General features: G+C 52.6%; 5 protein-coding genes across 5 annotated transcripts; 3 read left to right on the forward strand and 2 right to left on the reverse strand.

Annotated features, from left to right (window-relative positions):
• Positions 1-4,334: 4,334 nt before the first annotated feature.
• Positions 4,335-5,508, reverse strand: N0V89_012322 (uncharacterized protein; the record flags this gene model as incomplete). The annotated part of the gene is made up of 2 exons (XM_056221043.1): positions 4,335-5,128; positions 5,199-5,508. The coding sequence occupies 2 exons, from the start codon at positions 5,506-5,508 to the stop codon at positions 4,335-4,337; spliced, it is 1,104 nt and encodes a 367-aa protein (XP_056065030.1).
• Positions 5,509-7,897: 2,389 nt separating this feature from the next.
• On the forward strand, positions 7,898-9,241 carry PEX10 (peroxisome biogenesis factor 10; the record flags this gene model as incomplete). The annotated part of the gene is made up of 2 exons (XM_056221044.1): positions 7,898-8,885; positions 9,189-9,241. The coding sequence occupies 2 exons, from the start codon at positions 7,898-7,900 to the stop codon at positions 9,239-9,241; spliced, it is 1,041 nt and encodes a 346-aa protein (XP_056065031.1).
• A 352-nt stretch (positions 9,242-9,593) lies between these two features.
• Positions 9,594-10,331, reverse strand: N0V89_012324 (uncharacterized protein; the record flags this gene model as incomplete). The annotated part of the gene is made up of 2 exons (XM_056221045.1): positions 9,594-9,868; positions 10,061-10,331. The coding sequence occupies 2 exons, from the start codon at positions 10,329-10,331 to the stop codon at positions 9,594-9,596; spliced, it is 546 nt and encodes a 181-aa protein (XP_056065032.1).
• A 4,089-nt stretch (positions 10,332-14,420) lies between these two features.
• Positions 14,421-15,617, forward strand: N0V89_012325 (uncharacterized protein; the record flags this gene model as incomplete). The annotated part of the gene is made up of 1 exon (XM_056221046.1): positions 14,421-15,617. One exon carries the CDS (start codon positions 14,421-14,423, stop codon positions 15,615-15,617), a length of 1,197 nt encoding a protein of 398 aa, XP_056065033.1.
• A 3,499-nt stretch (positions 15,618-19,116) lies between these two features.
• On the forward strand, positions 19,117-21,089 carry N0V89_012326 (uncharacterized protein; the record flags this gene model as incomplete). The annotated part of the gene is made up of 3 exons (XM_056221047.1): positions 19,117-19,704; positions 19,758-20,473; positions 20,570-21,089. The coding sequence occupies 3 exons, from the start codon at positions 19,117-19,119 to the stop codon at positions 21,087-21,089; spliced, it is 1,824 nt and encodes a 607-aa protein (XP_056065034.1).

Below are 21,089 nucleotides of genomic sequence, written 5' to 3' on the forward strand. Positions count from 1 at the left end.
ACACCACCCTCCGATCCCTCTTCCCTTCAATCGCATTCCAGCAGCGTCTCAACACATCCAGCCATCTACCATAGGCCTCGAAACCTACCTTCTATAGGAACTGCACAAGAGTCTGCCGAAATGGCCGCTGAACACCGCCGAGAGCGTTCTCATTCAGACGATTCGAGACCCACCGCACTACCTTTACCACAGGCCGCACTTATTTACGACGGAAGGAATAGCATGCCCCCTCCTCCCGTCCCAATTGTTGCACCTAATCTACCTCGCGAACCAACTGCCACGGATGCCACCTCACCTCCGTCGAGTACTGATTCCTCACAGCAAATCTCAAGGTTTTCATCGGATGCATCCAACGCTGATGAAGAAAGTTCGGCGGACAAGTGTACTTTTTGCCACGAAACATGGACTTATCCACCACCAGACACAAGTGTGTTAGTCCAGGGGAGACCATCGCTTACTCTCCAGGACATGCAACAAAATATGGACGCTCTAAGTACCTTCACCAGTAACTATCGAATAAAGAAAGAGGCGGATTACCAAAGGTGGAAGCAACTTCATTCGGGTGGGCATTGTAACTGTACGGAGCATCAGTCAGGCAGCAAGAGGAAGCTTGAAGGATCTGTGGAGGACACATCCCCTCCTACTAAGTATCGAAAACGCGCAAGCGCGACTCCACCACGAGTATCACATTTGACACCACCCCCGGATCCGGCGAGCGATGAAGCTGCATCCGGGCCTCAATATTTCGAAGCCAGTTTAGGCCCGCGGATACCACTCGATCCTAACGTTGCTCGGGTCATAGGACGGTACATACCACCTGCGGATGACTCCAACAACATGTTCTATGACGCACACGGAGAGAGAAAGACAGTTAAAACAGAAGAAACTGCACACTAGGTAGTAGGATCAGCTCAGGGAAAACCAGTTGCATCTTCGTGGCCAGCGAGTTGTCAAAAAGCGCCTCCCCCCCGGCTCATCATCGCTGCTCGTTATCCATGAACTGGCCTTGCTCCACTTCTAGCGGACCTGGTCGGATCCTGAAGTTCAGCACGACTCGTTGTGCGATTTCCGCCAGAGCTCGGCAGCATAACCCGTCCTATCAAACGTTCGAACGTCGCGTTTCATATACATGCATCTACATCTCACGCATGGCTCGCATACCTGTACTCTACTTCCACATATACCCCCGTACGACCTTCATTACTTCAAGCATCCATAGCATATCTGCATCGCATCAAAAAGCCGTTTTATCCACTCTCTGTCCAAAGCATTCTGCACCATGACCATTTACAACGTGCACGATTCACTAGGTAGGCCCGGGTCCCACCGTTCTAACACAGATCCTGCACCTCTTCCGCCCCACATGTAGTCCGATAGGCGCCACCACATTAGAATTCAGCTGCATATCAACAGATTCATCTATATGCATTATATGGAGAATCATTGCCCTTCGGCGTGGGCTGGCGTCTGTCAGCTCGTACGTGCACCTATCATCGAGGCTCGGTAAAGCCAAGCGACAAGTCCGGTATCTGACGCGAGGCGAGGCGAGGCGAGGAGAGCTCAAAGAAGAAGTCTCATGTGCAAGCCCGTGCTACGAGTGCGTGGGCAGCTGCATGTCAGCAGAAGAAGCCCTTGACTGGCCACGGAACCAATGTTTGCCTCTGCTGAACGGCGTGCGTTTCGAGAAGCGCGCACAACAGGTAACTGCCTGATAACACAGCTGAAGCTCACTCAACCATTGGCAAGAGGCTGGCTGGAGATCGTCGACGAAGCGACTTGGAAGGAGGGAAAGCGAAGAGCAGCAAACATTGTGCGCCTCGGTGCGTTACTGTGTCTGGACAACAACCCTGTTGCGCTTTTGGTGCGAGCGGGAATTCCAGCCAGGCCAAACGCTGATTGGATTCAAGGAAAACAAGCCGTAATTGTGAGGTTTCCTGTATTACCTGGGAAACTTTGCGGTGTCAGCTGGCGGAGTTTGGCCCGTATCATGCAAGCAGCCCGTCTCCGAGTGAAGGTGTGCACGGTACGATATTACAACGGTGCCTAGACAAGAGGACGCCCGTATCCGGTCGAAGGTTCTTGAGCGGCTGCACGTCTATGCGCAATAGACTCTGTCGAGATGGTCGATTACGCACGACAAACAGTTCCAGATGGCGTTGGTGTGTCACGATACCGAGACAGGCCAACGGGCATGTGCCCTGCATAGCGTGGGAATGGACTGCAGCGGCACAAGATCACGCGTCGCACTTGGGGCGACAGCTTCGCGCCGATGTATGGCACGGCTGTGCATCCGTTGGGATGGTGTGTTGATCATTGATCGCTGGCGACCATGCATGGCAGTTGCGAAAATCAGACCAATATGTGTGCCGCAGCACGGTATTCATAGCAGCGGCAACAAACGCCGTCTTCAACCGTGCATGGTTCGGGAGCCCGGAGCGTTGCTCGATCCCGCTTCCCCAGCTTGGCGATGTCGCCATCATTCGTGGAGACAGGCTGCGGGGTCCTGCAACGTCTTGCCCATTCCCCTCGGTCCGCTGCAAATAATTCCGATGCAAAGGTCGCCGTGCTGTTCACGAGCGCACCTCGTCCGCGCCGTCACAGCTGCATTTCGACGCAATCAGGGACCAACACTTAGCGCTGCGGATCGCCTGCGGAACACCAAACCTTCGACTTTCCAATATCGCGCCGGCTTGCTGCACCGGGGCACCGCCCGTTCCAGGCAAGAAGCCCATGTCTGCGCTCCCCGTAGTGGCGGCTGCACCAATCGAACACCAAACAAAGTCGCAACCTCACGACCCGGCTAGCAGGCCAGCCATCAATGCAGCGCAGAATCACTTTTGCTGGCCAGGGTGTCGGGCAGGGTGTCTTCTGAGCGGATGCACGTCGCCTTTGGTCGCCGTCCGTCGCCATTCGTCGCCTTTGCGCCACGCCCCACGCTGCCCTCTCAATTAGGACGGAGGAGGGCGCATCGCCGTCGCACGAAAAGCGTAAAAGCCGGCACAGCAAGGCCTCTGACGTGCAACGGTCCGGCGCCAATGCAAATGCGTGGCATGCTCTGCAGATTGCGGAGATTGAAGACACGCTCTTCCTCGCGGCACCGCGCCGTCGAAACTCAACATCGTGCTCGTCCTTCGACGGGGTTTGTGGGAGCAGGGGTGCGGCTTCGGATTCGGGTTGCAAACGAAGTGCCCGTGTTTGCGCAGCGACGGCATCTCAAACTCTAAAACTGGCGGGACCCTGTTCCTTGAAATGGGAATTTGTGCTGAAATGGACCGCTTTTGGCGCCGCGCGCGACTGGCGAGCGGCTGGTGCCGTCCACGGGCGGGTGGACCTAGCTTGAATCATGGGCGAGATTTCGAACTGCGGGGCGAGATCTGGACGGCTCAGGGTGCGCGGCACTGAGGATTCATAGAGTTTGGAGTCGACTCGTGCGGGTATTTAGGACGCGCAGTTCCGCGGGTTCGTATTCACTCTCGTTCGCGAACTGTAGTTTGCTTCGCTTGGTGGAGATATTGCCATTTTGCCGTTCCAGAGAGGAATGGGAGGGCTGAACGGGTGATGCACGCCGCATATACGAGCTCCCCTGGATGCGAGGCTGTCAACGGCGCTGATGTAACACACATTGCGATCGCAATTTGGTCTTCCTCCCGAGCCCGGGCAAGCTCGCGGATATTGATGAAGTGCGAAGGTGAAGGATGGCTCAACGAGTCAATCGCAGGTGGGCCGGTGGGTCCCGCTGAGACGGAAGGAATGGTCATCCGGTCGCCGCGAATATCTCACTGCATCTGCACCATTGTGAAGGAGATGCTACAAATTTGCATCGCTACCGCGCGAAATGCTGTGGTCCGTGTCTGCGGGACGAGTCAGTAGCCTTGGTGATGATATTCCGGTGCTACGGACGATGTAGGAATTACAGACGATGTAGGAATAGGACTAGGTAAGCATCGTGAGCGTAGTCCGATATTTATCGGCAGCAAGACGTCCTCACTTAGACAAGAATCTAGGCCATAGTGGGGCCCTCCGCCTTCTTCTTTGGCCTCAAAAGCTTCAGCCATACGGCAACATTCATGTTCATTATTCTAATGAAGAGTTGAATGAATGGACTTCGCCGTAAGATGATGGTATGGTTATGTCAATTCTTTTGTCGTTGTACATGTATCCTAACATGCTGTAAGCGTGGAAGCTAATGAGGATGACGTCCGTGACTTGATGTATACTGCGAAACAAACGAACCAACACAGCTGAACAGAATACTGTCCAACGACCTCGCTTCATCAATCCACCCAGCCCAACCGTCCATCAGTCCGACCGTACTCACTCCACGTACGGACACACTAACGCTTGAACTCAAGTCGCTGGCCGAGGCAAGGCTCGTCAGCGCCATGTTTCTTCTCCAAGCCCACAAACACCCCAAAAGCGTAGTTCTGCCCTATCATTGCGCTTCCCAGCTTCAAAATTCCATCGTACATCATCGACTCGGCAGCAGACGGTAGCTCTGCGTTGTCTTTGAATATGTCCTTGTATCTCAGCCGCATGTGGAACTCTGACAGACTGTCGGAAATCCATGCCGGTGGCTCAAGGCAGGAAAGATCGAAGATGTCTCCGTCGGCGGATTCGTCTGGGTCATCGTCGTCGTGAACAGCATCGCTGCTTTTCCCGGTCTCATCATCCTCCTCGTTCTTGTCTTGATCTTCCACTCCATGTTCCTCGTCCTCGTCTTCGCTCGAATCCTCGAGGGCTTTGAAGAATGAATACAGGTGCGGATGATAATCCAGCTTGAGATATCTTACCGGAGCGCGGAACTCCAACACCCTCAACCGCGGTTCGTCATCTTCGTTCGGTAAGAGCAGGCTGTAGAGGGTTTCCAAGGAGCTTTTCTTTCCCGTAATCCACTTCTGCTTGATATCGGCCGGGTATGCTTCCAAGTGATACACGGTGCACAGGGAATCTAGGTAGACGATGACGTCTTTTGCGTTTGCTGGATGTAAGAGAGGCTGCAAGCGGTATACTCCAGAAAGTGAATGGGGCGTAAAGACGCACCACACGGCGTGGTCTTGGAACTGCTTGATGCCTTCTGCGAGCATCTGCTTGCTTGCGAGGAGCCATTGAGGAAGGGGTTGCTTGGGTCCTACATAGATACATGTATCAGTAAATGGCAGATGATCAAGCCTAGGAACTGCGACGACTGTTCGACCTACCTTCAGGGATATCAGGCCACGAGTCGTAGAGAGCGCAGATCTTGGCCCCGATCCGTCCGAACACTTTGTCGTTGTCTTCAGCATCCCAGGCGACTAGCATAAAAGGCGTCTGTTTCCAGAGGCTGTGATAGACCATATCGCGGATCTCGCGTGGACACCTGAAGAATCGGCAAAGATCCAACTCTTCTTGCCCGTCCTCTTGCTTCATCCGGGCGAATGCAACTTCCTGTTCGCAGCGCTTTTTACGAGCTGGTTCCACCACCTGGTCATCGAGGTCGATCAATCTGTGTTTTCGCTCGCAAAGAGCCATCCTTGGGGTATGTTTATCAAAAAGTGTTTAGGGAGAAGAGGATGAATGAGACGATGCGCGCGACTGCTATACATCACCAAATATTTTCTTCGTCGACATAATTGAGTGTGAGGTCGTACATCTGCACTGCCGACCACTTTGGGAGGGTGTACTGGGATCTTCTGCAGATACATCGAGATCATGGGCGCTGTAGATGCAGTGGGAGGAACCGTGAATGCAGTGGGAATTGCAGTCATGCAGTGGGATTTTCCCCATGTCAACCAACCAATGACTCGGCAGGCGCGTACAGAAAATTTTGGTGTAACATCTCGACCTTTGCGTCGCAGAATCTCGAAAACATCGGTTTGGTACGAATACTATTTGCGTGCTGTCCTAAGCCACCGCACAAGAGTAGGATAGTACACAAGGAACGCGCTGTTGATGACATTAGCAATGGTGACTGACGAAACTCGGTTGCAGCATAAATTTATAAGTGCGATATTGAGACTTAAACATAACATATATCTATTCTTCAGGCCGCAAAACGCTTATCTCGTTGTTTTCAGAGCTGTACAACATAAGACACGAAAATATCATCGCGCTGTCGTTAAGTTGAAACTTCCGTAACCACCGTCTGCGCATGAAGCCATACGTTAGACACCTCTCAAAACAAGCGTTCTGGCAAGGCAAAGTATGTTTGGGCATTAGGCTCATCTTTCTGTAGACAGGGATTTCGCGCAGTTTACATATGTTCGATGCTCTTGTATCAATCTTTCTTGCTCAGTCTCATCAGCGGAATCATCCCCTGTTCTTTTCCACTGATGTTTGGCCGTATTTCCCACAGGTTTCATCTTCTCAAGCCACATTCGAGAGATTTCCCCTGCTACTGGCGATGTCCACAACCAGTCCGGATACCCGCCGAATCTAAACAACAGTGTGGCTTCAACGAAGCGATATGCTCGACCCGACAGGAAGTGTTCCCTTTCTTCAGCCCCGCCGATTTCATGTTTCACAGTACTGGTACCCCAATATACGTCGTCATTGTGCCATGGAAATGAGGGTCTGGTAGGATTGGTGTGTTCTTCGTCAACTGATGTTCGCGTTGGTCTATCAACAAGATAGGCGAGGGTAATTCTATAAAGGAGCTTTCCCGGAACATGGTGAGAGGATTGCAGGCTCTTTCATACAGCAGCAACGATAGTACTGGTACGCAGCATCGATGACTGTGAAAACAGTGTATATGACGGTATTGGGATTTAACGACGTTGGACCAGGATCTCACCTTCGTCGACCTCTTATCTTCGCCCTTCCCTCATCTGCCTCTTCATCGTCTGATATATTTTCGACTCTGGCTTTGCTATTCCCAGCCTCGACCGAGGCAATAGAGGTAGCTTTAAATTACCAGTCAATCTGATTTACTCGGGATTTCGGTAGCGGTAGACGTGTTGGACGAACATAACGAACCTCCGACCACAAGTAGTCATAGGTGATGTCCCTCAGTTCGCTGGGTATTCTGCAAAGGCCAGAAATCAGGCTGACTTTAGTGGTAGCTTTTCCCTCGTCCCAGGGCTCCCCCTCGTAGATTGAGCTGTCGTAATCGCGACCGGCACTTGGATCGGCTTTAGAGGTGCTACATTGCGCTCGAGGGCAAATTACAAGATCATGAAGCTGACTGTGAGAATCGTGGCTCCGAACTGGGCAAGTGGTGTTTCCATATTGGAGCGAGCATTCTTTGAGAAAGTACGCTGTTCGCATCATTGCTGCTGAATATGATATTCAACAGGTTGCACATGATTCGATGATGGCTGTCGCTTTGGCTCGAGTCTCTGGCTGGGTCGGCCGGGAATATCCTCAACTGCATGGCGCCTGTTTAGTGACCCTTATTCTAGATGCGGATCGTTGGATCAGTTGGAATCAACTTGGAACTGTAGATTCTTCCTTCCTAAGGATAACTGGTTCCATATCGCGATTAGAAGGGTTCGAACGGAGTCTTGTAAGTATTGCATGCCTATAGTATCAGCCTCGGAGGCCAATTGGCCATCTGATAATCCCAGGTTGCATTGTACTTGGGCGGTTTTGCAATGTACAAACTAGGCACTTTCACCTGGCGGTGCTTTGTGTTATACGGGCGGAGAGTCCGCTACGAGGCTGGAGTAACCCATTCAGGGAGGTCTGTCTCCAGGCTGAACGGCATGAATTAAGAATCCCATCTGATTATCGAATCTGAATACGAAAGTACGAAAGTGCGAGAATGTGTAAGGAGGAGGTTCCCCAAGTGTGGCCCAAGCTCCCCTAGATCACGAGCCGAGGTCCACACCTCTCGGCATCTGAGCATCAGTCGCCGCAACGCGACAACGGTGACACCCATTGCGCGCATCCGCCGCCTACCTCGATATCCTCTCTTCGCACGATGTCGTCCGCACCGCGATTCGTGTACCCCTTTGCCACCTCGCCCGATGTCATCCGCTCGCACCAGAAAGACGCCTACTTCAGCGGCGTTCTCCTCGAACAACTTACATCTCTGCTTCGTAAAGTCAAAGGCGCGCGATATGCACATACATACACATCGGAAACACGTGTTTTCGGCGAGCTCCTATACCTCGGCCTCACCACATTGATCGGAAATCGGACGTTGGGCGAGGAATATTGCGATATCATACAGGTGGAGGGGGAGAGCGGAAGGCTGCCGGCTTTGGCGAGAAGAGCAGCCTACATAGTAAGCTGTGTTCTGGGGCCCTATGTATTGGGTCGGATATTACCAGCCTTTCGGAAGAGGATACGTGCGAAATTGGAAGCAAATCTCAAACGATACGGCCGACAACACGCCAAGGCACAGCATCATACGAAAGAAAATGGAAGCACGAAGCCGGTATCCACGCCCATTGGCGCCCGCATCCAGAACTACATCCTCCAAAACCTAGACACTATCACATCCCTATCGCCTGTCTATGCGCTATCATTAGCGACCTTCTACTTCGCAGGGAGCTACTACCACCTCTCGAAGCGAATATGGAACCTCCGTTACATATTCACGCGCCACGTCCAAGAAAGCGATCAGCGCATGGGCTACGAAGTCCTCGGTGTACTCCTGATCCTCCAAATGGCCGTCCAAGCCTACCTCCACCTCCAGAACACCATGTCCCGCGACATAACACAACCAGGCCTCGGCGCCGGTATCGGTATCGGCACGTCAGCCATGGTCGGAGGCGGCGCCGAGGTGTCACTCGATCCCAACGCATATAGCGCCAACAATGCGCTACTTTTCGAGGCCTCGACGGGCATGGCGACGTCACCGCCGCAGCTGCAGAAGTGGACGAATACCCCGGTTGCAGATAAGCCGAGGTATGAGTTGAATGATGATGAGACGATGGCCTGGATAGGGGATAGCAATAGGAAGTGTACGTTGTGCTTGGAGGGCATGAAAGATCCCAGCGTTACGACATGTGGGCATGTATTTTGTTGGGTGTGTATAAGTGATTGGGCGAGGGAGAAGCCGGAGTGTCCACTGTGTAGGCAGAGCTGTTTGGCTCAGCATATATTGCCTTTGCGAGGGTAGATGCTAGAAGTTGATTGGTAGAAATCACCATGAGCCTTTTCGAGAAGAGATACTATTTCCAATCCGCATGGACGAGTAGTCAGCTTCAAGACGTGCATGCTACCAACACGCTGTTCTACTAAGGCATATATAACACACGTTCAAGTCCCTGAAGAGGCACAACTAGAAGACGACTCCGTGACGCTTTGGTCTACTTAGAGGTTTACACTGATGGTAAGCTGTAACAACAGGATTCGTGGCATGAAGGAGATACCGAGGCTGACGTAGACATTGGAGCGCGTAGTGGAATCCTCAAACATGTTACAGGAGTCTGAGAATGTACCCAATACAGCTGAGTATCAGGATATCATCTTGCTACCATGTTCAAATTTAGCATTGTTCTAAAATGCTCCATGCATCCAAGCTTATACCACTTCGCAACTAATCATCGACCGCTAGAAGTCCAGCAATGGAGGTGATGTCAACTGACAGTCGACTAGACATCTACCTTGCGTGCGTGCAGTTTTATTCCATGATTCCCCGAATATTGAGCGTGCCGAGTCTACGCTGCCTAAGCAACCGCCGTCGAGTTGATTGCGGTAGCGTTGTTGGTAGCCGCAATCCTGCCTACGTGATGGCAGTCATTGAAGTCCTTCGATTCGTAGCCGGTAATGCAACGAAACTTGCGCTGGCCCCATTGGTGCCGCTTACCACGATTGCGCTTCCACCGGCAGTCCCAACCATAGCCTCCATACGCAAAGCATTCCCCGGCCTTCGAGTTATCAACGCGGAGCATGGGATACATCCAGGTATCGCCTTCCTGGCGTCCTTTGTCCTTGTAGATGGCTGTGATGCGTTGTCAGCCAATCCAATTGAGAGTGTATGCGGTATATGTGCGTAGACTCACTGTAATGGTGATCAGGGGCAGTGCAGAAGTGCATCTCGACTTCTTCGATATCAGGCCAAGGCCACTGGGATCAACTTCAGCATTGCTGCAACTCAATAGCTATGCTGATTGATCTTAATTAGATCGATCACTTACGTCGTCGACCCAGCAGCCTTTCTTGCCCTTGCAACGAACGCCGATCTTGTCTCCGCTCACGTCGTCACGTTCCCACCAAAATTGGTCAGGGTCGGGGATATCGTCGCAGGTTGGGTCATTGTTGAAAACCATGTACCCGTTGGGTTGCGTGCCCCATGGAGAACCTGTGGTATCCTGCTGGCCGTGGATACGGTATAGGTCGAAATTCGCCGAAGCAAAGTGGACGAGTGCGACCAGAATGGCCAGAAGGTACACGTTTGCCGGCATCGCGACTGATTTGCGGAATCTCTCACTAGTAATCAATGTGAGTTGAGAGGTGGTGTTGTTCGCAGGGTGGTATATTAAAAAAGTGTAGGTTACGAGTCGGAGGGCTTTCATTGGGCAACAGGAGCGATGAGAGCTTACGGGGAAGGAGCGTTGGTCAACCGTACCGAAGAAGGAATTATGGTTGCACGTAAAGTGATCTTAGTTTCTCAAGTGAAGGCACGTTCCTTACCATTTGGGTAAAAGAACAGTTCCCGCAAACGCTCTCTAAGCACGACCCACCCAGAGAGCTAAACATGGATATCAGCACAAACAACTGATAGCAAGAACAGATGACAGATGAACCATGACCATGTGAGGGTCTTTTTCAAACCAAATCGACGATGCGCCAAAACCAAGACTTGGTGGACAAGATGTGGAGAGTATTGCTTCGGCGGAACTCATGTCGACCTGGATATTCTGAACGGGGCATTCAATGCGATTCGCTACATCAAATGAAAGTAAGACAGGTCAGCCATGTGCTTGAGCTTTCACTTGAAAGGTTCTCACGATCCTCTGCCCTTCTGCGCATGTACATGGAAACCTCAGCAGGATCAGTCTTCGAGCGCAGCTACGATGCTAACGCTCGTCCTCTGACTTTAGTGACAGAGTCGCGTTTTTGCTCTGTGCAAACTACCTTGAATGAGGAGGACTTCAGAGACTGCTTGATTATGAAAATGCCCGCGAGATTGAGATCGGGGATCAGATTAAACATCTTCGTGTGAAAGATGATTTCTATTCTCATGCTACGAGCATATGTATAAGCACTGCTTGAACAAAAAGTTAGTATTGATCTATGAATCTATTTGACGGTGCTTCAGGAGCTCAAATAGCTCTTACTTGTCTTCATTAGACATTGTGCATGGTCAGTGACCACTACTACTACAGATAGAGTCTACCACCGTGCTAGGACGAACATGCTTACGACTACAACATCCCAACTACAGCACTCACCATTCAGGAGATAGTGCACGCTGTTCGAAGACCACAGCGGACGCTAGGTACGGGCCGCAATTGTAGATCATTAGGCGTGGACCATACGGTGACGAGCAGTGACATGCCAAATGCTCCGCTGCTTGTGCCTCGCGCCAAGGACTTTGAGGAGTGATCATAGGGGTCGGTTAACACGGCGACTGAGAAGGCTAAGGAGAATCTGTGGTTCGGGTTAATCTTCGTGCATCAGTCGAGGTAATTCGTTTGTGAGGCGAGCAAGTCGTGCTGTTCCTCGGATTGGCTTTTAACGCCAACGGTACTTACCATGGTATCACAAGGGAATATGGTAAACCTCGCCCTTAAGGTAGTGCCGGTGATTCGGATTGGTATCTGCGAAAGCCTGGTACATATCCATGTTGCGACCTGTGCATATTGTCTGAAATCTTTGTGGTCAAGTTTGTGTGCTCATCCTACCGCCATTAATGAAATCTTAAGCCAAACATCCGCCTGACGCTAGCTATTGTACGTGGGGGGGGGCGATCGTCATGAGAGTCTGATACCATCATATAGGATCTATAAGATGGACTATGAATGAGGCGCAACGGCGACGGCGGCGACGAAGGAGCTCCACCAGTGAAGGTCCTCATTCTGACGACTTTACTGTCCGAATAGTCTTGTTGCTACGTTCTTCGCACGTCTTAGGTACTCGCATGGCTACTTCGGGGGGAAACTTCACGAAAATCTCTGCTTGCTGATTAGCCAAGGACATAGGATCTCGAATCTGAGGATTCATGATGTGATAAAGCCTTGTAACGACTCTTACCGTGCCTCCAACGATCATATTATCAGGTGTTCCAATACTAGGAAGGCGTCGCGTCGCCTGTTGAATTGATGTTGAATCGTGATCAGCTGGAACTGACTTCGAGTTTGTCGATATCGCGGGGAGAGTCAAAAGGCCCGGAAACAACTCGGAAAGAATGCCGCAAGCTTACACATCCGTAAAATGATCATCAGCATGCTTTGAAACCATCGAACTTTATGCAAAACACCCTCACCATCCAGCACCGACCCTCCCTCGTCTAAACTACTTTCGCAAAACCTTCCCTCGAAGCATAACAGTCGCACTCTCTACACCAACTACCCCATCTAGTAATCGTGTGCTAGTTAAGTCCGCAAAAATGCACACCTAGTATGGCCTTCTATGCCGACCATTCACATCCATCCCAAAGTCGCCGAGCCTACATTGCCGGCTGTCTTCCATCCCCAAACTGCCCCTGCATTTCGCATACCAAGCACTCTAAGGTCCGCCGCACCCACCATACCGGCAACAGCCGGCCTAATGTCATAGGGCTGTCGAACCCCCAAAAGCTCAGACTCATGAAGCTCAGACACCGAGCAAGCATTTGAATCATCGCTTCACAAGGCACACTCGGAGGCTCAACGGCCATTGCATGAACAGTCAGGAGGCGTTTGCCGTTCGATCGCCCAAACGTCCTCCATGAGAGCCGTCATTTCATTTGCCCGTTCTGGAACGCCTGCGGAAGCATGCTCACGGGTGCATGCAAGCCAACATGTCTTTCCCATGCAATGCCATGCTTTCGATCGGATCGCGAATAGACCTCAACGGCTGCGGTTCCACAGGATGCGATAGCTTGTACAGCGGCAAGCGAGTGCGAATAACGTCGCGTGGAAGCAGTGACTGGGTGCAACAGGCAGGAGGGGGGGCTGCATGGGTCAGCCGTGGCACGGGGTACGTACCCGTTGTGATGGGTGAAGGGGGGTGTACAGTCACCCTGTGGACGGCGACGTCGCTTAATCCCGCGGTGTTCTCGGAATGGTTAAGGAGATGGGTCGTGTAGGCAGAATCGACAGGGCGGAAGATTGCCGCGGAGAATTTGCGCTTGAATGGCGTGTTCGGGATACTCGTGCGAGTGAAGGGGGGCGTGTAGTCGGGAAGGATTGCGCACGCGGGACAAAAATACACCGGTATACTGTGCAACTATCGTCTACCATATCTTTCAGGGTTTTCTGACTCGGTAATCACTGGAGAGGCGTACACTTAACCTGATGTAGGCGGATTTTGTAGACGCATTGAGAAGATGTACATATGCGAATATTGCTTGTGTGCTTTGACACGTCAGCCGCAAAATCAAGAACAAAGCACGATGTAGCTGCCTATTACTCGAGCTTGCATGATACCTTACCTCAGAAGGCAAAAACAGAGTCCATAGGGGTCAGTGATGAGATCGTCGTTACTCACTGGCGATCCTATCATTGCTCCGACGGTAAATGGATGGTTGGTCAAGAATCAAGGTCGACAGAGATCTTTGCGAAGAGCCGAGTTTGAGAAAATACGCATGACTTTGTCATTGCTGCGTACTAGATCACTCACTTCCGCGAAATACAAGAGGTCGTCCAGGGTCATAATCCGATCAATACAGATTAAATGCTGGACAAGGAGCAGGCTCAAATCCCAGAATACGCATGATAACTGATATTGAATCCAAGCCTGCATGTGATCGTATAAGTAAGACAACATAGATACTTGATGGGTCGGCCCGCACTGCAGGTGGCCTAAGATGTTGCTGCACCGCCGCTCGAGGCACGGAATCATCTCCATAGGCGACAGAATGCAGCGACGATAGCGTCGCCACATTGTATCATGATGTTGCGGAACTGAGCGGTAGTCTCTACCCGAATCATTGCAGCGTAGAGCTGTTGCCGTGGCTTCCATCGGTAGTACTAGCCTAGTGCAGTTTATGAACAGCCAGGCTCGAGCTCCGTGCGAAAACAGTCCTTGCGGCCCTGCAAACGGAGTCCATTGCAAGCTTTGAACTTGACGGGGAATATGAAGTCGGTGCAACATCATGTGTAGACTGCCTCGTAGTATCCAGCTACGTTTGGTGAGCGATGACGTTGAATCAGCCTTGAAAACGCCCCGCGTTTCAGTTACCAGAATTCCCCGCCGAAGCCTGGAACCCTGCGTCAGCGCCGTCTCGCAAAAACCTCAACTCCATCCCATTGACACTACTCCCTACAAGGTTTGTTTCGCGATTTACTTCTCGTGCGAATAAACGGTTTTGCGGTAGATCCTGTACGCTCCCCTGATCGAAGCCCACTATGCCACCCCACGAAGGTCTCGTCCATCTGGAAGAGTACGACTGGCGCGATTCCAACGTTGCGCTGATTAACTCTGATATTGATCACAAAGTCAAACATCAGTCCGCTTCTACGGAGCCAGCCTGGAACAACGGCGTCATCGGGCGCGAGCCGGGCCTATTTATCTGGCGCATTGAAGCTTTCGAGGTCGTGCCTTGGCCCAAAGAGCAGTATGGCTCGTTTCACGAAGGCGATTCCTACATCATCCTGCAGAGTGAGCGGGTAAAGAAAGCTGCAGACGAACAAGGAGGTGATGAGGACCAGGACAAGCTGGTGCATGACATCTACTTTTGGTTGGGAAACCATACCAGTCAAGACGAGGCTGGAACAGCAGCGTACAAGACAGTTGAGCTGGATGAATTTCTCCACGGAACAGCGATCCAACATCGAGAGCTGCAATCGTCACCTTCAGATTCCTTTTCGGCATTGTTCCCGCGCCTGAAGATCTTGCGAGGTGGGGTACGTTCCGGTTTTACACATGTCGAGACCAATGAAGAGCCGAGACACACCGACACGCTGCTGCGTATCTTCAAGCACCCAAGTGCTGGCGCTGGTCGCGAATATGTCTTAGTTCACGAGGTTGAGCCAACATGGCAGAGCCTGGACGAGGGCGATGTTTTCGTTCTCGACAAGGGCGACAAAATCTTTGTGTGGCAGGGCAAGAATTGTGCACCGATGGAAAAATTGAAGGCGGCACAAGTAGTCAACGACATGACTATTGCGAAGCATGTGGAGGTGGAGGTCCTGAGTCAAGCAGAGTCGCGATCCAAAGTAGTGGTAGATTACCTGGGCGGCGGGGACATCAATCCGCTGGAAACGACGTTCAAAGCTCCCAGACCAGTGTCTAGCGCAACGGAGCGCGAAGCGAAGAAGTTGTTCCGGCTAAGCGACTCTGAAGGTCAACTCTCATTCAGCCTTGCCAAGGAGGGAAATGGAATTGGGATAGAGGATCTGGACGGAAACGATGTGTACCTGTTGGACGCGGGAAGGACCGTTTGGGTTTGGGAAGGGAGGGACGCGAGCAGGGCAGAGAAAGCAATGTGGCTGAAAGTTGTGCAGCGATATGTCGCGCAACAGGAAGACGCGGCCGGAGTATCTTTTGCGAAAGTGTCGCAAGGGAACGAAGGCAGGGCCTTCGTCACCGCTCTTCAGGCATAGGAATTATGGCCACGAATCGACCAGCTTCTACTCTAGCTCGCAGTTGTTTCTGAATGAAGCCTAGGAGTGTAGCTCTGGAGAGCGGAGTGCGCGCTGTCAGTACGTACTAGATTGCTGCTTGGTAGAGATGGTCTCTCGGCACTTGCCAATTCCAAATCCATGCTCCCACTTCCTGCAACATGTAATGTACAGCGTTAGCAGAGCGTTCATGTAAGCGGAACGGTGACAAAGAGATGTTTTGCAGTAGTGTATATATCGCGCTGGCGTCTCAGAAAGGCCTAGCTTTATTAAACCCAAGGCTGACATTGCGCGTATTGTTTGCGAAGCCCAAACCACCAAACATGCGCGAACGCAAGAATCAGGTGTGGGATATTTCGATGTTCAGCTCATACTTGAGCCTGAATCTCGGATCATGTCGGCGAATCCCGGTAGATTATTCAGGCTTCACTGGCTCGTCGTGTGCTTTGGACTGATGGACTGACTGCCAGGCAGCTATATCCTTCCAAACAGAGTTGGGGCTGCACTGATTCGGCAAGCGGCTCGTAGTCCGCTTAGTGTGCTCGCCAGAGAGGTGATCCGGGGGAACGGTCACGGTGACGAAACGGCAGGAACGTAGACTCAGACAGACAGACGTTGTGGCGTCGATCCCGGGCGAAGAGCAGGTTGCATAGTATTCCAAGCTCTTGGGTGGTGCAACGTGCAAATGCAGGGGCAGCAGGAGGATCCAGACGAATGGCATGTAGTGGACGAGGCGGCGGCGTCCCCAGCGTTGTCCCGATCTGGCCGTGGATCGCTGGCCCCTGCGGCCCTGCCGACACTGGAGCGTGGACGGAGTTTTCGAAGGCAATCCTACACCTTGCCCCACAGGTGCACTGCATTCTGAAAGCTCGCATGCTCGTCGTAAGTAAGATGGGCGGCCACAGTGGGCCAGGCAGCCATTGCTGAGGGCAGGCTGATTCGAGGGCCGCAGGGGCACCATGTAGGTTGGCTGTAGCTTGGCCGTTTGGGGCACAGTCGCTCCGTCCTAAGTCCGGCCGTGCGCGCGAGGCTCTGTGATAGTGATGGGCTCCCGCAGCCGTTGGTGGTGTGCGGCTCGTAGCGGCCCCGTCGCCCAAGATGCCGCGCTCGAGAAGTTGCCGTTGCCGCCCGTTACGCGGCAGCAGCTAGCCGGCAGAGGCGAGCCAGCGTTGCGCGGTGAAAACAGGCCGCTGCCCGTGGTCTTCATGGTGATGGGCGGAGCTTAAGCCTGTGGGGCCCAAGGCTAAATTGTTGTGTCGCCTAGGTCTGCAGCGTACCTAGGGGGTCCGGCGTCCGCACACGCTCAAGTGTCGGGGGGGCCAAAAGCAGAGCCTCTCGCAAAAGAAGTCGTGTGGGGTGAGCAGAGCAGCGTGGCCGTTGCGGGTGGTGGAAGTGGATGCAACGCGTCTGGTGGGTTGAGGAAGGCACGCGTCGGAGGGCACCTTCTCTTCCCGGCCACTGAGGCGACACCGGGAAATGCCATTGCATAGGCGCATGGCGCCAGCACAAAGACAGGCTGGCCCCGTCGTAGGTCTACCTAGAGGCTAGTGGGCACCGCGTTGCGTGCAGATGCATCGCATCGGCATACTATGGTATTCGGGCGCGGCGAGAGCGACGACACGGCGGTGCTCGTTGTGTACAATGGATACCTTGACGGACCGGACAGGAAGCTGCCATGGAGCACTGGCAAGCACACTAGCCAGATGGTGCTCTAAGCCGGCCCCTTCGGCCCTCCATCGTGGGATACATCCTCCTCACCACCTAACCTTAACCTTAATCACACCTCATCACGCCCGCCTGCGCCGCATCGAACCCGCGACGTCGTGCGGACCAGGGCCGGACATCTCAATTGCTACCGACGGGAGACTGCGCTTTACGCCCCGCTCTCCGTCATCGCCGCTACTCGCCCGACCGTGCAGCCGCCGCCATGCTTCTTCTATGCTTCTCCCGAATTCAGCCTGACGCGCCTGGCCCCTTCCACACCCGTTTCAACGATGCTTCTACGGAACATTCCAGGGCACCATGCGACTCCCGCGCTCGCTGGTAACGGGCCAAGCTTTCCCAGCTTCTCGACGATGTGCGCCGTAATCAAACCTGCACTGGCCCGCTATACCCAGTCCGACCAGCTATGCACTAGCGCTCCATTGCCCGACTAGGAGCACAATTTGTCAATCGAAACGGTGCTCATGAAGCGAGGCACCATCCATTTTATCGTTGAATGCTTGCATCATCGCTTGACGAGACCCAAGATGATTCGGCGTCTTTTGCGACCGCTCTGGTGGCCTCTACACCGCCGTGGGGTCCGAGACCCTGCAAAGTGAACAGCGGGGCGGTACTAGCAATGCCGGGACACCGTCATGGGCGACGGTCGCTCGTCCCAGCGCAGACTGTGAGAACAACCCGGCTCCGACCGTCTGAGCCTTCATCGGTTTTGCAGCTGAGATGTCTTCTCCGGAGCCTATTCCGTGTGCCGTGTACACTCATTAAAGTGGTCAACTGTGACGCAGTTGTATAAGTCCAGCCCACAGAATGGGTTCTAGGATCATACGACATCGTCGACTATTGCAACGCCTTTGAATTTAGTCTATGATCGGAGGTCCGGGATAAGGTGGGACTGAACCGGGGCGTCCCTATCTTACACTACGTGGTATGTGCTCGGCCTATTTCGCATACCATTCCAGATTACCTGAGCTTTGTTGTATGCCGCAAGGCTGTATGCTTGATTCGACCACTGACCTAAAATAGGGTGCTGCCGGGCGTAACTTAGCCTCTTAGCCTGGCGCTTCGCTTGTCACGTGAAAAGAGGACCTTGCTTCCTATTCGCACGAAAACAGTTCACGGGTCATCCATTGCATGCCTACTCTCCGTACATGAACCTACAAATCCCTTTGGTGATTCGTACGAATAAGGCGTTCACTCGATTTCGCTCGCGCTAGATAGCTTTCTCCAAGACACACACACCTATACAGTCATCCACACATCAACTATTACGATTACGACCACCAAATGGCATCGAGGTACGACGGCCGGGGTGATAATCCCACTATAACTCGTCGGAGACACGTACTGGCATGCGCGAGATGCAGAGCTAGGCGAGTAAAATGTGATCGCGCACAACCAGCATGCTCAAATTGCATCAAAGTCGGTGCGCTTTGCCAGCCAGTTCAGCAAACAGGCCCACCAGGTGGATCTGCACCATCACGACCGGGGAGTAGAGAACCGGTAGAACGGAGCCGTCTCACAAAGTTGGAAGAGGAAGTAGCTCGCCTTTCAAGAGAAGTCGACAGCAAATCACCTTCGCGGGAACCATCGTACTCACCTCCTCCAATCGAGTCCGGAAATAACCGCTTATCCGCAAATCCAGGAAAGCTGGTGGACGGAAAAGCTCCCGGATATCTGAGTCCTTACTCATGGGCGGTCGCTGCAGGAGAGGTAATGCCGCTTCTGCTTACCAAAGAGCCGCTCCGCTAATGTCCTTCAGATGTTGCCCTTCGAACCTACAGTGAACCAAGGGGTTACGGAAGCCTTTGGGGAGGAGTCACTTGGCTCGGCAACGGAAGAGACTCTACGAATGATTGACGACCGGTTACACGAGACTTTACTGGAAGCATTCGGTCACCGAGTAGACCCAATCGTTCGAGTACTGCACTGGCCATCGTTCCAGGAGAAATGCAATATTTTCAGGCAAAGAAGACGATCACAAATGCAGATGCAAGCAGGCTCTCCGTACGCAGGCGCATACGTACAGGAGACACATTACCCTGCACCGCAAACTTCGCCTTTCACAGGCTCAGCTATCCCCACCATCCAAAGTCCATCTCTGGGCGGCGACAAGCAGTCAAGTACGAGTTTCGATCGGGCCTTCGCCACTCTGCTCTGCGCTGTGTACTATGCTTCCATTATTTCCATAGTGCACGGACCAAATCCTTCCGACCTTGCCCAGAGCATCAATGCTGTTGGCTTATGGTCTGCACTGAGAAGGGAGATGACCTCGAGGCTGAACATCATGGACGAGAGCTTTGTACAGGCGGCTTCAATGGAATTGCTACAAGCCATGGTGCTGTATCTGGTGAGTGATCCAGCAAACCTCTTCGCTTCCATCCTGCTAAGGAACGCTTTCAGTCTGTCGAACTTGGCACCGTCAATCCTCAACGACAATGGTTGCAGCTTGGTACAACGATACATATGGCTCAATCTTTGGGGGTCCATCGGGATCCTTCTACATTCGGTCTCGGCCCTATAGAGATCGAGACGCGCCGCAGATTATGGGCACAAATCTGTGTCTTGGACGGACGACTTGCCGAACAGCTCTGCCGCGAGCCCGCCATTAATCCGGACACCTTCGACATCTCTCTTCCACTAAGTCTAGCCGACCGAAGCTTAACCGAACTTGATTTACATAGCAGGTCGACGCACCAAGGCTCCGATGTGGATCTCACAAGGTTTCAAGAAATGGAGGATTCTCAGGAGCATGCGGTTCCATTCTCGCCAATGGCACTACTTATTGTAGAGGCAGAAACAGCACGCCAACAGCAGCAGCTCCTGTGTCTCCGATATAATCCCCGAGATCGCCCACTTCGAACAAGCTCTACTTCGCCAATCGCAAAGCGAGCCATTCCATTCTCAGGCCGAACAGACAGAACGCAATGGGCCGACGAACTGCAAGCCAGGTTTTCGGCACGATATAATTGGGATCATTACGACAACTCGGATCCGCTACAATATTTGGTGGCCGAGATATGCCAAATAAGTCTATTGAAGATCAAGCTTATGGGCAGCATGACCCAGCGAAAGGAATTGTCTGCCACAAGCCCTTACGGGCATTCGGAGATTATGAGGTAAGTTGTGCCTGGGCTTTCGCAACCTCTTCACAAACACTGCGATTGCCATTTTCCATGTCTACATGTCAGACACAGTCCGACTAACTGAAATAGCACCTTCCACGACGCTCTGCATCTGGCGTCACGCTGCGCCGGTCTGATGCATCAATACTCGAACTCGCCTTATAATTGGTACACTCGACGTGTCCGCGATGTTTATTCCTGTTCGTTTCTGGCGGTGGCTCTCTCTTCCGACCAGCAACTCAGCGTAGAGGATACAAGCGCGGCCTGGTCTGTTTTAGATCAGCTCTTCCCCGCGGATGCCGCTCAGCGACCTATGGAGCCTGGAATGCGAGAAACACTACTTGAGAAAATAGTCACAAAAGCCCGCATAAAAAAGGAGCTGCGACTCCAAATTCCAGTTGGTACTCATCTTGGAGATCACGCTATGCAAGCGTCAGCTGGAGGATATCCGGCGCATATTGCCCCTCATCCTCCAGCCACTTCTCCTGCAAATTTTGGTCCAAGATCTGGTTTCCAGACAACTGGTAATATCTTCGAAGACTGGGATGCTCTAGTGCAGGAGCAAATCTGGCCTGGAAGCCTGCCAGGTGACAATAATTATTGGGTATGA

This window comes from Didymosphaeria variabile (assembly GCF_027946475.1).
Source record: "Didymosphaeria variabile strain IMI 356815 chromosome Unknown scaffold_10, whole genome shotgun sequence".
In the NCBI taxonomy this organism is placed as follows: domain Eukaryota; kingdom Fungi; phylum Ascomycota; class Dothideomycetes; order Pleosporales; family Didymosphaeriaceae; genus Didymosphaeria; species Didymosphaeria variabile.